At 35.4% G+C, this 16,853-nt stretch overlaps 2 protein-coding genes across 3 annotated transcripts in view; both read left to right on the top strand.

Annotated features, from left to right (window-relative positions):
• Positions 1-1,168: 1,168 nt before the first annotated feature.
• LOC103468262 (cornifelin homolog A-like) lies at positions 1,169-4,214 on the top strand. Of its 2 annotated transcripts, none has more exons than XM_017306214.1 (4): positions 1,169-1,254; positions 3,007-3,067; positions 3,195-3,382; positions 3,539-4,214. In XM_017306214.1, exons 2-4 carry the CDS (start codon positions 3,013-3,015, stop codon positions 3,659-3,661), a joined length of 366 nt encoding a protein of 121 aa, XP_017161703.1. In that variant the 5' UTR covers positions 1,169-1,254; positions 3,007-3,012; the 3' UTR covers positions 3,662-4,214. The 2 variants fall into 2 exon arrangements, with proteins under 2 accessions (XP_017161703.1, XP_008413428.1); XM_008415206.2 differs by having other exon boundaries at positions 1,230-1,254; positions 2,996-3,067.
• Positions 4,215-9,602: 5,388 nt separating this feature from the next.
• Positions 9,603-16,853, top strand: part of LOC103468502 (cell number regulator 4-like) — a 10,302-nt gene continuing 3,051 nt past the window's right edge. The window contains exons 1-4 of the mRNA XM_017306094.1: positions 9,603-9,698; positions 16,016-16,150; positions 16,249-16,436; positions 16,514-16,847. Of these exons, the coding sequence (XP_017161583.1) occupies positions 16,084-16,150; positions 16,249-16,436; positions 16,514-16,847 (589 nt within the window). The 5' untranslated portion in view covers positions 9,603-9,698; positions 16,016-16,083. The remainder of the gene's footprint in view (positions 9,699-16,015; positions 16,151-16,248; positions 16,437-16,513; positions 16,848-16,853) is intronic.

Here is a 16,853-nt window from a genome sequence, read left to right as displayed (position 1 = left end):
GTAATAGATCCTGGATCTTAATTTATCTTCCACTGCAGCTCCAAAGTCCTAACAAAATTCCTCACACCTTCTATTTGAAACAGGAAGGGCTTTTAGTCACAAGAATTCAGCGGAAAATGGGTTGGCTGGGAAAAAAACAACAAAAAAAACTGTTTCAACTTAAAGTTGATCAGACAAGAAGCTTTTCCAACTGACCTGTGTGAATAGTRCAGTATTTTGAGTCAAGTGTTATTTTATCTCCAATTCGATCTCTTATGTCCTCAGAAGAGAAAGTACTACTCTGTGCCGAGCTGTCATTAGGTCAGCCAAGCATTGTGACAGCTAGAAAAAACAAAAAACACTTTTTCATGGAATCAGTAAGAGTTTTTAGAAGCACGTGCATAAATTCATGTGAAGCCATGGAGATATTTTTTTTTCCTCAACACGCCAACAGGTGTTCAGTGACTGYTAAAAGTTTGTGACCTCTGAAAATGGCCTCAGAATCCACTGACCCCACTTTGTGGTTTAACTTGGCCAACGACTTTGAAGTTCAGCTGGTGTTCTTCCCAATCACTTCCACTTTTTTATAACGTTACTAAGAGTTGACAGAGAAATATTTAGCACTGAGGAAATTTCTTTGCAAAATATTTTATTGCACAGGTGGCATTATATCACGGAATCAGGWAGGAACTTACTAAACCCCTGATAGAGACCCATCCTTCGGTTTGAACATTGTTCTCTGAGTTGTCATTGGGYTCTTGGACGTCTCTTGTATATTCAGGTTATTTCTTTGTTAGAAATATTGTGAAGAGCATTTTTTCCATGGTTGGTTGTAATAAAATGATGTTTCTCCTACAACATACTGTAATTATGGCCCATCAAAGCTGCCAGGAGTGAACTGTTGATTTTTAGAGAACAAAAGATTACAGAAGTAGTAGAAACTTCTGGCAAATGATTGTTTCAGAAACTTACATGTGAGAGATAGAACACAGTTACTGCATCTGATTGTTATGTGGCTGATTGTCAGTTTCTCTGTAAAGGATAACATTCTTTAGATTCTGTTCACCTGCTGACAGATCGACCACACCTGCAGAAATATAAACCACTGGACGTGGCTTGTCATTTAAGCCCCGCTTTGCGCAAGAATTCAGGTTCTGCAGCATTGTGTTTTTTTTTCCCCCCCAAGGTTCTGAATAACTCCTGAGACGYCACGCCCCACACAATCAGTCCTTTCAGYACTCTACTGGATCACAGCAAGGCTTCCAGAATCATCAGGTAAAATTGTATTTCTTTGTGAAAATATCCAATGTCTCTTTTTTTATTTTGTTCTTTTCTTGCAAAGGAAARCAAAATTTGCCTAAAAAGTAGGTTTATAAAATGTTAAAACCCAGGACAAAAAATCACTGTTGATTCGCAGTAACATTAGAAACAATTTTAGAACTACACCTATTTGTGAAATTTTGAAGCAAAATAATTAAATAAGAACTTTTGCTTTGCTGAGCATATATATAYGTTTAAGCCMAGAAAAACATATATATGCTCTARAAGTATATGTATTTTTCTTTTCATTTTGGTTKTTAAAATACAATCAGTGTTTGTGTTGTTGTATAATCTTGTGTGGTTGTGGGTTTATTTCACCAAAGTGAATCTTTTCAATTTCTCAAAATAGAAAGGAATTAGATTGGTCACAAAGCTCAATTTATGGAGAAAACAAACAGAAAAAACTGGTTTCTCCTTGATTTTTATGTTACGTTAATTAAGATCCATTTAATGTAACAATTTTTTTTTTAATTGTCTCATAATATGACAAATGGAGGAACACAGTATCTTATCTCCATGGACATGTAGGGTGTGTCATCCATTATTGCAATCATGACTTGTTTGCTTCTATTGAATTCAAGTATATTTATAGAGTTTCACAAATAATCCTCTCTTCAGGTATTTTAAAAAACAAAAATTTCACTCATATCAAATACAGTTCTTGTTCCCTGCATTATTTCGCAGCCATTTTCTTGTTGGACATTAAATAACACGTTTTAAGCTTTTCTTACATTGTAGAATTTGTTTACTTTTTTTTTTTTGCTTTTTTTTACGATAGGAAGTTTTTCTCTGGAAATACTTTCAACAGAACAAAAGTTTAACGATAGGATCTTGCTTTATTCATTTTTGGAAAATAGTTAGCTCCAAAAACTAAAACTCTCAAAACTATTGGACCTTTTGAGGTACATCTGTACAATTTAGCAAGTAATAAAATCCCCAGATTATTAACAAGTTAGCTCAAGTTAGCTATTTACCTTTCACCGCCCACTTTTTCAGGAAAAATTGAAAAAGTTTACTGCAGATCTCTGGGCCTTCAATTTACCTGTGGTCTAGTTTGTAGACGTCACCATCTGCCAAGCTAACCGAATGACTCATGAAGAGCAAGACTCACATATTTTTAAACAATTAATTTCAATGAAGCAGGATGCGATGAAGTGATAACACCACCTTATCTGATCCAACTCCATGCTATCTTCTGATGAGAACATCTCAACATGCTGGATGTTTGAAACTGAAATTTGAGTATTTATTATCTGACCCTTTGGGGGAACTCATAGAACGTGGAAATTTAATTTCCAGACTGTTAAAAATGGTCACACACAAGACATGACAGAGCTGTATATTCCTCAAAATCCCTTAACATTCCTCATTTCTGACCTGTATACTGAGGATCATTATTTTTATTTTTCCTTGCTTGTTGTGATCTTTGGCTCCCTGTGATTTCTAAAAAACTTGGTGGGTACAGATTTGCTGAGAGTGTGGCGTATACATGCTCACAAATGGTACACCTGTAAGAGGATGAGTGTAGTTAGAGCTTCAGATCCTGATTTGAAAATTTGCTGATTGATCATAGTCAAGATCCCTAGAACGACTATAGAACATCTTATGCAATGTCCGGGACCTAATAACAGATATATGTTGCATTTAACGTTTTTTGACATGCTCTGGCTTATACTTTTTTCCTGTCCTTTTTTAGCTAACATTTAGTGAAAGATGAGTGAAAACTGGAACTCTGACCTCCTCAGCTGCTGTGATGACATGAAATCTTGTAAATATTAATCGTTTTTAAAACAGCTTTACATTTACCTTTTTATTACCCTAATTTTCTCCATTGTTTTGGCAAATAAATCTGCTTAAGAAAATTTGCCTTTAACTTTTATTTTTATTTTTTTCAGGCTGCTATGGTCTCTGGTGCTGCCCCTGTCTTGCCTGCACCGTGTCAGGACTTTTTGGACAGAACCGCTGTCTTCCACTGTGTGATATTTGCAGCCCTGCTGTGATGTCTGCTTTTGGGATACCTCTGTGTGTCCCCCCTGCAGGATTAGCCCTGCGAGTCGGGATTCGGCAGAAATATGAAATTAAGGTAAAAACAAAATAAAAAGTGAGCCAATGAGCTTCTTATTCCACATTAATGATGATTTTAAAGTTTTCTCTTTGACCAACAGCTTAAGAAAATTCACCTCAAGCAGTCTTACATAAAACAAAGAGTAAAACAGGAAGTGTTTTCTTTCCCCCACAGGGTTCTCTTTGTAAGGACATTGCCACGTCCTGCGTCTGTGTGTGGTGCTCCTGGTGCCAATTGCATCGGGAGTTGAAGTATCGCAAGCACACCCCTGCTGTCGTGAACCAGCCTAAAAAATGAAAAACTACAGAGGTTTTATAAAGATAGTGATCGTCTTTAGTTTAACCATGTCTAAATATAGCTTAACAGAATTTGTTTTTAGCTTTGTTGTGGCTATAATAAGCATTAGATTTAAATACATAAAACAGTCTCGGGCTTTGAACATCAGGATTTGCTCGGCTCAGTTTATGAGCCCTGTGTTAAAGTCTTAGCAAACTGAATTTTTGGATAAGTAATTTAATACTGAGATGAAGAATGAAGAAAAAATGTTTACTTTTTAATGGTGGTGCGTTCATGTTTCTGTTTATGATTTAAATGAAACTTTTTAAATATATGTAATTGACATAATATTAATATGACAAATGAATGTTTTTAAATGTGTGGTTTTTTAATGCATTTAAATGATAATTCTAATTTCATTTCTTGGAGTAATTATTGACATTAAATAATTATTCCTGTCAAACAGCAACAATCACAATCTCCTGGTTTTAATTCAGTTCAGTTCACATTTAGAAAAAAATTCCTGTGTAATTTTAAGATTCCCAATAAACGGTTTCCTTCATCTTGTTTAATACCTTGGTGTTTATGTGTCTTGTTTTGCAAAAAATATACCATAAAATGTTGTATTACTGAAAGTTTGTGTTACTTAAAATTTTATCTATAATGCATACAATTTTGGTAAAAAAAAAAAAAAAAGTACTCCAGTAAGAGTAGCATTAATTAATTATATTTTATATTACTTGAATACATTTTTGGATGAGTACTAAGACTAAAAGTATTTTTGTAAAAGGGATTCTCGAGAACTGTCATTGTTTATCAGACATGATCTAATTTGTAAAAAGGATAATCTAATCTGACACAGAAATATAAAATTATTTGAAAATTAGTACATTTAAAGGAATAAAATAAAAAATATATATAGTATAATTTCTCTATTATTACAAAATACTACAAATTCATACATACCAAACACATATTTCTACATCTGGTATTCATAAATAATTTTTAAACAAACTATTTCAAACTAATACTTGTAGTAGTTAATGTATGTTAGAACAGTGTAAATAATATACAGAGACATACTATGTACTGAATATTAATTTATCAATGAAAATAAACATTAATACTGTGCGTAGAAAAATACTGTAGCTGTGTCTGGTGCATTTTTGGCTCCTCAATTTTCTGACTCTAAGCTTATAATGAGAGTTACTTTCAAAGGCTGTGCAACTTTTAACCCTTGGTTAAATAATGTGTTCTATACATTTTTTATTATTATTATTATTATTATTATTTTCCTTTATTTAACCAGGTAAACTCCATTGAGATCTAGATATAATTTTCAAGAGGGACCTGGGCAGAAATCTGCAACAGTCTAGATACAGTTTGTTTATCATTATGTAGCATCTACTCAATGCTTAAAACATATCCTTTATATCCAGGGTTTCAGTTGTAGATTGATTATAGATCAGACTTGATTGAATGTGCTTACAAACCTACGGTATATTACAATATAATAAATTACTTATGGAGAATTATTTGCACATGGCTATGTGTATAAAATACGTTAATCTGCATTACTGTAAAACTAGGAAATATATATATGATTACATAATACATTTAAAATAACTATCATCAAAATATAAACAGTTAATACAAAAGTATGACGATAATAATAACAACAGTAGTAATAGTAACAATAGCAAATTTAAAATCTTCATTCTTGTATATAATCATAAAGTTGTTGTACTCTTGGGAAATTCAATTAACTTAGGAAAAGTTTTCCAAAGCAAGAGTTGCAATTTTGCCAAATGAACACCAGGTGGCAGTGTTTTCTATACACTCCAACAAATGGGAGCCCGCAGTTAAAGGGTTAATGACACAAGTTGTCTCTGAGCCAAACAGAAATGATCAAGATTTCAGATGTTTGAGACCAAACAGTTGGATCCGATTTAAGAAATGGTGTGATGCATTCTTGACGTTTTAAATTATTCTAATAGATGTAGCAAAAAAAATAAAATAAATAATTAAACCGCAAAGTAGTAATTTGGTTACTTAGATTATGTGGCAATCCTCCAAACAAATGAAGGATTTCAGAAAACAATTTTAGTTTGAAAAAGGTTTTACATAAGCAAACAGTTTTTTAAAAACCTAATAAACATGGCAGCTTATATTACATTCAAGGCTATCTCAGTGATTAAATTATCTGTGTTACAGTATTAAATGAGTATGAAGATGTTGCTGAGGCCTTATTTATCTCAGCACTGTACAGTCTTACATCAACCCCCCAAAATATGCCGATTCACAGTTCTGCTTTTGCTGTGACAGGAGTTAAAGAAAGATGTTTTGGAACACTGAGCACTAGAATCTAAATAGATAATCTTCATGGAGATGGAGAGATAATATTTTTACTTTAGTTTCCTGTTAACATTGGTATCTTTTTTTCTTTTTTGAGGAAGCACAATGTAAAACTCCTTATGTCACATGTGTCAAAGTCAAAGCTTGAGGGCCAAATGTGACCTGCCACAACTTTTTATGTGTGACCATTTAGACTCTAGAGAGCCACATAAATAGTCTTCAAGATAGAAGTTTGCATTTAAATATTATCAAATCAAAGCAGCATGTTTTGTCTATACACTGCCCAGTTACAATAATTTGAAAATATGTTCAATATTATTCAACTTTAAGAAGTACACATTGAATGTGTTTATTAATGGGTAATTTTATCAATACATTCTGTTACAACAGGCCCGTTAAGGACATTCATGATATTGACATGGCCCAAATTGAAAATTACTCTGACACCCTTCCTAACATTATGTATCAATGTTGAATGTTTTAGAAAAAGGAGAAGTTTTACAAATGTCTAGTCAGATCGTCAGCACAGATGTAGACATACAGGAAAATATGAGAGTCACTGCAAAAATAGCCCCTTTTTTTGGTGCATGATGTCATCTCTCATAGATATGAGATATTTCTACTAAAGATCAAGGAAACAGTTTCCTGTTCTATGACATATTTTATTGCATGTTTGCTAGTTGACAGAGTTTTCATTGTAATCAATCTATTGAAGCTTTTACAGTTTGTGGCTAAACTTAAGCATCTGACTGGGAAACTAGTCTATTTGACTGCTTTGAGGATGCAATCTCTTGTAAGATGTTGTTTTTGTTGATTTAATTGAAAGTGCCATGCAGTGACCAGAAATTTATTTATTTTTCTTTATTTGGTTTTCATGTTGCTATGGATTCTGGTGCTGTCTCTGCCTTGCCTGCACTGTTTCTGGATGATTTGGAGAAAGCAACTGTCTCCCTTTATTTGGCATTTCAAGTCCTGCTGAATTCACCGGCTGTGGGATAAAGCTGTTGTTCCCCCAGCAGCACTGCCTCTAAGGGCTTCGTTTCAGTTGCAAAGAAGCCCTTTAGACTTAAGCAGAAACACAATTACAAATTAAAWACCATTTTAGTGTGCTCATTTTTCAAGGTTCTCTCTGTAAAGTCAYTGCTGTTTTCTGTTTCTGCATTTGGTGCACCTGCTGTCAAATGCATCGAGAGCTAAAATGTCACAAACTRACTTCTGTTGTCATCAATGTGCAGTCGCAAACTGTTCTCATSCAGAATCCTCCTGGCACGATGTATTGCTGTGGTTGTTARCGGTCTTTTTGTTTTTGTCTTTTTGTTTTTGTTTTWTTGGCCAAACTCAACTGTTAAAAARCGTCTCATCATATCACACACATTCTGTGGCAGCATTCTGAAGTGATTTCCAGACTTTTGAACATGGACAAAAGCTTTTAACAGTTTGTCAGGTAAGATTTTTCTATATATGTGTATATTTCCCATCTCTAGACAAACGTCTGACAAGGGATCAKTTTTGTTACTCAATACTTCCTTTGGTGATAAAGGAGTTTGAGATTTTATCGKTTTTAAGAATAATATTAGTAGSAGAAMGAATGGAAACATTTAAACCTGTAAAATKRTAACCCTTTAATTCTTAAGAAATAAAGAGGTATTGCAACCAAATGGGAAGGATAGAAAAGTTCAGAGTAAAATTTTAATAAAATAAAATTTTAATAACATTTTCATAAAGTTCACTGTCTATTGGTGAACTTTAGAAAGTTCCCCAACAGGTGAACTCCTTAATAGGTGAACTCCCTAATAAGTATTTATTATTAAAATTGTATTAAAATTGTCAAAGTTCACCTACTGGGTGAACATTAATAAGTAAAAATAAACAAGGTTTATTTAATTCCCTGTTGTTTCCTCACACACAAAGTCAAACTATGACACTATGACTAGGGTTCCATTTGGAAGGATATTGTTGCGACCTGCTGCTGCCCAACGTGTGTCTGGTGTCAGATGTACCGCGAGTTAAAATATCGCAAAAAGTCCCCAGTCGTCATCAACATGCAGATGCAATCTCCTGTCAACATGCAGCCTCATCCAATGATGGCACTTCCTCCTCAGCCTGTTTTCAACAGATAAGCAGAAATCATCCAGGCTCCCTGTCGCTTTTCATCATCATCACAATATTTAACATAATTACCACCATTGTGAGATATTTAAATTTTATGTATCTTAATTTGGACAGAACAAATAGATTCAGCAAGATCTAGAGAAATTCATCCATGCCTTTATCAGCTGCAGCTGATCGAGAACGCTGCTGCTCGTATTCCCATTAAAACTAGAAAGACAGAGCAAATCACATAGTCCCTAAGTCTGGAGGCTAATAATTTGAAATTCCTTGAAGTCTAGACAGAAAACCCACTTGTTTAGAATTCCTTTTGAAAAATCATAATATGAAACATTAATCAACATTCTTATGTGTGATGTGGCACTTGACAAAATGTAACTATTCAATTGTTGACTGTGTGTTTTCTGACTTTGTGATGTTGTGTTTTTATGATGTAAAGCACTGAACTACCTTGTTTCTAAAACGTCCCATACAAATAAACTTGATTGACTTGATTGTCTAGTTCTTGAGGCAGGTCTTTGTGCATCTGGACTAAGAACAAGTACTTCATAGTTCATGTGACATTCTTACACAAGGTCAAAGTCTTACACTAAATACCTACATGGGGTAGAAATTTTAGCAACTAAACCTTTTATGGCATTTTATAATTATAAGAAAACAGTGACAAAAGGTAAGCATTGAATTTATTTGCTGGAAAGTGAAAATTTTCTTTTAAACACAATTCAGTTTAAGCCAAAGCCACTAAAATTCTCACTTGAACTCCTTGAATATAGTGCATATGGCAGACTGAATACAATATCCACATTATTTTAAAAAGTTTCATTGGAACATGCGTCCCAGCAGCAGCGTCCCTATTTGCCTGCAGATTTGCATGTCAACTTTACATATGGGCTCGGCTCAGGTGACCTGGTTTGTTGTCACATTAAAAACAAAGTATTTAGTGTGAAAAAGAAGTGCTGGTAGTATTAAAATAAATTATGCACTTGTTCAAAGTTGGATGAAGAAATGTTCTAAAAGTAATATTTTTAGTGAATAGAACATTTATTGCAGTCTGAAGCATGGTAACTAAAATGTCAGGTGTCTTGAGAAAGTCTTCTAAGCTCTTTCTTGTTTTATATTAGGTGTAGCATAAACTGTGTATTAAAAGACATTCTTAACTTGGGAAGAAAAACAGTAAATGAAAGGGTCATTTTGCCTTCACCTGGACACAACCACAGGTGAGCTGCAAGATGACCATTTCACCCACTGAGCCACAGTAGACACTCCTTTCATAAATCAATTAAAACAAAGGAGTATCAGGTTAATTTCTGTTTTGGATTTTTAAAGTAAAACTCCAGAAAGAAAACCGTGCAAGTCAAAAGGCAAATGAATAGTAGCAACTGGAATGTGTATGCAAATGTTGTACAGTCCCAAAAATATTTAGGAAAGATTAGCATATTTCCATAGGGCTTAGACGTTGTTTGCATTTCCTCAATGTTCTAAATGAGTCAGGAAAGACCACACCATACACGACCAGTTTTCTATCAAAACACCTCCAAGTGATAGCAACATTTTGGATAACTAAGATTTGGACCACAGTCTGCAGATTCATCAGGTAAAACTGTATTTGATTATTGGGAAGTCTGATATATTTTTAAAACATAAAAACCGTTTTCTCATAAATAAAATTTTTGTACTGCAAGACACAAAGCTATTTCCATACACAGAAAAAATATATATATTGCTGCATAGCTTTGACTGTCCTCTTTAGTGATGAAGACATTATTGAATGTCATCACTAATAAAAGACAGTAATAATGGCAAGTTTAGAACTATCACCTAATAAAAGTGTTAAGGTACTTATAAACAAAAATGCATTATATGATCAAACTGCTTTTACATAATATAGAGAAGTACCAATTATTTGAAATGCTGCTAAAGTTTTAGACTGAATGAATTCAGCAAAGACTACAGGTAGAATGTAATCTAGCTGTAATCTATTACAGCTTCATTACATTCTAGCTGTATTTGGAACGCATGCATTAATTTGAAATTAATGAATGTGCCATGCATTAATTTGAAATTAATGCATGTGTCATGGGATGCAGAATAGTGCTGTAGTACATGCCTGCTGGGAATTGCATGCCCCGTCGCGGGAACGAGCATCGCTCTAAACTCCCGCATATTGATGAGAAAACGGACTGATACAGGACTGAAGAGGCAACTTTTAAACATATTCGTAACATTATCATGTTTCTTAACCATGTAAGCCCTAAAACAGTGGGTCTTATTTCGCAGATTATTTGAAATAAATATGATTTTGACACCTTTATTGAGACATATGAGTTGAATGTTTTACAGTGAGCGTTTGATGAATGTGTTCTCTGTTCTCTGTTGTTTGTAATTCCCTGCTTTTTCTTTTCACTCCATAATAGCTTAATGCATGACAAAGTAGAGGTCCATTTTATATCACCCTTAACTGTAGTTATTTTATATCACCCTTAACTGTAGTTATTTTATATCACCCTTAACTGTGGTCTATTAATGTAGCAGGGGATGCATTTTAATTTCTGAGCCTGCCAATATCTGCATTCCCTGTCTATTGTCCTATTGGTATGAAACTTATACCAGTAGCTCAGAGATTAAGTGTGGATGTAGAAAATAACCTTTATGTAGAAAAGGTTATTTCACTCTTAACTCTTTATTTCTCCATGTTAGCAGGGGGGTGCATTTTTAGGCAAAGCAAATTATTAGCCTGCCAATATCTGCATGCCCTATCTATTTTCCCCAAATATTTTCCTATTTATATGAAACTTATACCAGCAGTTAATAGAACAAGTGTGTCTATGTAGAAAAAGTTATTTCACTCTTAGCTCTTTATTTCTTCAAGCTAGGAGAGGGAATGCATTTTTTGGCTATATGGATTTTGAGCCTGCCGATATTTACATGCCCTGTCTATTTTCCCCAAATATTGTCCTATTGGTTTGAAATGTATATCAGTAGTTCAGAGAATAAGTGTGATTATATAGAAAATGTTTTTCACTCTTAACTCTGTATTTCTCCATGTTAGCAGGGGTTGGGGGGGTGCATTTTTTGGCAAAGCAAATTATTAGCCTGCAAATATCTGCATGCCCTATCTATTTTCCCCAAATATTATTCTATTGATATTAAACTCATACTGCAGTGGTAGATTAGCTACCACTGAAATTAGCTAATCTAACACAGCAGTTTGTGGGTTGTTTCTTTTCTGGATTCTTTACACATACAAACTGTAGCTCACAAAACGCACATTTCTACGGAAGAGGATTAGGGCCACTGGGAAAATAAACAAAAAAAAAAACTGTTCTGACTTTAATCTCAGAATTCTGAGATAACTTCTACTTTTCCTTAGATGAACATACATTCTTGTTTAAAGAAAAAACTCTAACAGCCACATAATGTTCAGATAAGAATCAGGGTAATGCAATTTCTACATATGATTAAATAAAGTTCAGGTGTGGAGTGGTCGCCCATTCCACTCAGCGTTGTAAGTTTGAGGCACAATTAAGTGTCATTGCATTTTATTAATTATAAATCGCTAAATCTTAAACAGAATTTCACGCTTTTTTACTAGAAACCTTATTCAAACAACTATCATAGCTACATTTATGAGGAAATTAATCTTTTAAAAGTATTTTTAAATTGGATTAATACATGGGTCAGCATATTTAAATATTAGTGGGGACTACTGATGTTAAGGCTATCGGTCGGTCGTCATTCAGGCCTGTCACTGTGGAGCTCTTGGAGACAGGGTGGTCTTTAAGCTGGAAAGGACAGGTGCCAGTAACAGTGAGGTGTTGAAGATGTCTCAGACTGTTGATGTGCACAGTCCCTCAGAACCCGCCCTGGGATATTGTCAGGGCCAGCAGTCTTACAGGGGTTTATTTCCTGGAGGGATTTCCTCACATCTGCTGTGGTCACACAGAGGGGCGTGTCACCAGGAGGTGGCGCTGAGGGAGGTGCTAGGATGCTTAAAGCGGGACTAGAGCTTAAGTGCATCTGGCAGTGAAGGGGTTAGGTGAGGCTCAGCTCACTTGCTGCCTCACCGGCTGCGTTTCCAAGCATTTGAATGGGAAATTGCAAAAATGTTATGATTTTTAAGGAAAAAAAATATCAAAATCGGTTAAGCTAAATGAAAAATAGATACTTTATAGTACAAAACACAGGGTGTAAATAGCAATATAATTATCTTACCATCATTTATAATTTTTCCATGATGACAGCTGAGGCTCTGCCTTACCTGCCTCCCCTGACCGCACGTCACTTAACTGTTTCCCGACAGTCATAATGTGGTTTGCCTCTGGCAAACAGTAACCATAGAGAAAGTATAAAGAAGAACTTGCCAACCAAATTAGAATGAAGCTTAAATATCTTATGTGGTAAGACATTTAATCTTTCTGTCAGTATGTTTAAATTCCCAACAGTTTTCAGTTATAAATATTTATTATTGACAATATTAAACAAATACTCATCTGAAAGTGTTGATTAGCTCTACTCTAACGGTGTCAGCCCAGGACTCTGACATTTGTTGTTCTGAGGATTTTTGTTGCATTATTAACCTATAGGTGGCAGTGAGTTGAAAATGAATCAGTTACTCCAGCAGGCTGCAACACACAGCAGCCAATATTAAAACTGTCTTGGTTTGGCAAAAAGCGGAGTAAATTATTAACTGGAGAATAAAGAATAGATTATAGGATTTTCAGTACTGAGCACTGGYTCTTTATTCTGAATGTGGAATACACTAATGTTACAGAGTGGGAATTCACAGTTTGTGTCTCAGTTGTAACATCTGATGGAAAAGAAACCTTTGACAGACTACTGTAATTAAGAAAAAATTAAAAAAACAAAAATCTAAAAATAAGTCAAACTTTTTCAGAGATAAAACAAGTGATAAATAGAAGGAAAGTTGATTTCAAAAACAAACACTGAAACACACTGAAAGAGACTGTGGGAAAATTGCAGAAAATGAAACTAGGACAACCATAACTGGTTCATAGAAAGATACAGGAAGAAATGTTTAAAACTGGTTCCTCACCACGGGTGTGGTGGGGTAGCCAGTTGAGAAATGTCAACAAAATAACTTTATAATTTTTCTCAAATGAGCAGAATATTTTCTTTCCCAGATCTGACCAATTGTGTTCAAACTGCTGAACCTTCTTCTGTTGGCAGAATTGTCATTAAGAAAACCTTCAAAAGTACTAATTCAAAGAAGCTTCTGATGTCCTGTAGTCTCGTCTCTGACCTCTGTGTTAAGATTAGCTTGTAATGAACAAACCTGATCATTATCAATGCATATAAGCAGAGACAACGAACAGAGGATGTTGTTGTCGCCCCGTCCTGATTCATATCATTACCATCCACATGATGTTAAACGTAATAAATGTGCATTAGCACTCTTCTTGGATTATTCATCTGCATTTAATACAATCCAAGTGGATATCTCAGTAAAAAAATGATGGAAAAGGAAATCAATTAATTTTAGATTCAGTGATATGCCTTTTTCATAGAAACAGAAACCTAATTCAACCATCTGCTCTCAACCAATGCCGGGATTTCCTGGGAAACTGTTTGTTCAGATTCTTTGTTCGTGTTTTATGAAGATGAAAACATGTTCATAAAATGTTTATGAAAGCATAAACATTTTATGCCTTTATAAAAGGCATAAAATACATTTTATGCCTTTTTGACATTTTATGCCAGGATGACGTTTTTATGCAACTTCATACTGTTTCATAAAAAAGGCATAAAAGTCTATGTTTTATTGAGTTTCTCTTGATATATATGTATATTTTTGCACACTTGGATTAAATGATTGATAGATCACAGGTTCTGCAGCATGTTTTGTGAGTCACCAAGCAAAGCAAACTTTTCCATGAACTGCACATTCATTGATATCTACAGAAGTGCCAGGACCGTTTCCCACAAGAGCAGGTAAATATTTCAGTATGCATTCCTGGCTAAACTTTTGTACATATACTTCTGGTGAAATACTTGCTTGATATAGTTATTCCAAATGCATTATTTTAGGTTTATACTGTAACTTTGTATTTCAAATTGTTAAATGATTACATTTTTTTGTAGCTCTGTGTCTGTCAGAAGACATAAGGTCAAGGGTAACAAGGCCTTTAAATAGCAATAGAACACATTAAAGGTTAGATATTAAGATATTAAGCTTATATATNATCCATCCACCCATCCATTTTCTTTACACCCTTGTCCCTTGGTGGGGTTGGGAGGGTTTCTGGTGCCTATCTCCAGCTAACGTTCCGGGCGAGAGGCGGGTTCACCCTGGACAGGTCGCCAGTCTGTCACAGGGCAACACAGAGACACAACCATGCACACACACACTCACACCTAGGGGCAATTTAGACAGACCAATTAACCTGACAGTCATGTTTTTGGACTGTGGGAGGAAGCCGGAGTACCCTGAGAAAACCCACGCATGCACAGGGAGAACAAGCAAACTCCATGCAGAAAGACCGGGGCCGGGAATCGAACCCAGAACCTTCTTGCTGCAAGGACACAACTACCAACTGTGCCACTGTGCAGCCCACTATTATATTATTATATTATATTATATTATATTATATTATATTATATTATATTATATTATATTATATTATATTATATTATATTGTATTATAATATAGCCTATTATATATATTTTTATTTTTGTTGGTCAAACTGATGTATTGAGTTTAAAGCTGCCGAGTCCTATTTTATGAGCAGTTTTTTTATTTTTTTATTTTGCTTTTAGAACGAGGCAGAATCTGTTCAGTTGCCAGTCAACTTATATCAATGCATTTTGTCCAATAAAATATATCAGCATCTGGTAGCCTATGTGCTACCAGAGCATTTATCTTGCTAGTTGTGAGGTAAATGATAAAGTGAGTGTTCAGTCCTGGAATGACAGTCATTATGCTACGTGGATGCATAACTTTAATCTGATTATTGGATTGTAAATAGTAATGTGTTAGAATACTTGTTACTGAAACAAGGGTCCGTATTAGAGTAACGTGTTACTGACTTGTTGATGGCACAATTGTTTGACATTTCTGATCTGTCAGGTTTCMGATATGCGTCCCCCCAATGACAGACTCCTTCCTACCCCCTTGCCAGCAAGCAGCGTCCCTATTTGCTTGCAGATTTGCATGTCAACTTTACATATGGGCTTGGCTCAGGTGACCTAGTTGTCACATTAAAAACAGTATTTAGAGTGAAAAAGAAGTACTGGTAGTATTCAAATAAATTATGCACTTTTTCAAAGTTGGACGAAGAAATGTTCTAAAAGTAATATTTTCAGTGAATATAACATTTATTACAGTTTGAAGCATGGTAACTAAAATTTCAGGTGTCTTGAGATAATAATAATAATAATGTGTATTTTAAAAGACATTGTTKTACTTGGGAAGAAAAACAATAAATGAAAAGATCATTACTATGCATCCATCCATCCATTTTCATGCACGCATGTGGGAATGTTTCTGAGAGCATTATCTTACCAGTGATCTCCCGGAAGAAAGGAAGAGGAAGCTTGACAGTCACACAACTTGCTTTCTTTATTTCCTCAACAGGTTAAACTATATMTCCTCTGTTAAAATAAGTTAGTTGATTGGTGTGGGCGGGATGGGGCCTCCTCTGGCTCCTGGTCACATGGATGCCTGTGTGCCAGGTGGGGGTGCCTCTCCTGCATCCCTGGCCTGGTGGGTTGGCCAGGGGTCTTGGTGGCTGAGGCTTAGTGGGCTGTTGTATGTGGTTCTGGGTGGGAAGGAATSGGTCTTGGGGCTAAGGGATTTGGGTTATACCTGGATRGATCATAGGCCTTTTAAGGCTGCTATTAACCCCATTTGTTTCTGAAAAATAAATCATACATTTTCATCTCTTGTATTACAGAGTGTTGCATGACAGGAAACTTTAGAGCTGACTGAGTTTTTCCTGGTCACACAAAACKTCTGGATAAGATGACAGGAACTCCCCTAAAAGAATGGAAGAGTGGTCTCTGTGACTGCTTTGAAGATGCCAATTCTTGTAAGAGTCATTTTCTCTTTTCTTTAAAATTAAATGAATCTTCCAGTCATCTTGCGTCATTTTATTGCTATGAATCACTATGTTTGTATGTTCTCCAGGTTGCTATGGCTTCTGGTGCTGCCCTTTCCTTGCCTGCACTGTTTCAGGAAGATTTGGAGAGAACCCCTATCTGCCTGTATGTGACCTGCTGACTTCGGCTACAGTTCTACTGTGTGGGGTTTCTACCATTATCCCCCCTGTAGCGTTGTCTTTGAGAGCTTCCATTCGTAACAAACGTGGATTAAAGGTATGATGTATTTTAGACTCACCTGACCTTATTTTGAAATGCAATGATATAAAGCGSTTTAATGTGTTTGCTTTCAGGGCTCCCTCTGCGATGACGTTTTAGCTTCMTGTTGCTGTGTCTGGTGCTCCTGGTGCCAGATGCATCGTGAGCTAAAGGAGACAACTCCTCTCGTTGTTGTGGTGCAGCAGCCCCAGACGGTGCAGCCCCCAACTGTCATCAACGTGCAGGCTAATCCTGTCATGATGGTTAATCAAAACTCTCCTCAAAATCCTGGTGGGTTTCAAAACTCTCCTCAAAATCCTGGTGGGTTTCAAAACTTTCCTCAAAATCCTGGTGGGTTTCAAAATCCTGGTGGGTTTCAAAACTCTCCTCAAAATCCTGGTGGATTTCAAAATCCTTCTCCATATCCTGGTGGGT

This window comes from Poecilia reticulata, linkage group LG8, assembly GCF_000633615.1.
Source record: "Poecilia reticulata strain Guanapo linkage group LG8, Guppy_female_1.0+MT, whole genome shotgun sequence".
Classification (NCBI taxonomy): domain Eukaryota; kingdom Metazoa; phylum Chordata; class Actinopteri; order Cyprinodontiformes; family Poeciliidae; genus Poecilia; species Poecilia reticulata.
This window is presented reverse-complemented; position numbering and strand designations above follow the sequence as displayed.

Excerpts from the sequence above, each read along its gene's own strand:
- LOC103468262 (XM_017306214.1), top strand. The coding sequence starts at position 3,013 with ATGAGTGAAAACTGGAACTCTGACCTCCTCAGCTGCTGTGATGACATG. Across the intron at positions 3,068-3,194 it reads CTGTGATGACATGAAATCTT|GCTGCTATGGTCTCTGGTGC; the intron begins GTAAATATTAAT and ends TATTTTTTTCAG. Across the intron at positions 3,383-3,538 it reads GGCAGAAATATGAAATTAAG|GGTTCTCTTTGTAAGGACAT; the intron begins GTAAAAACAAAA and ends TTTCCCCCACAG.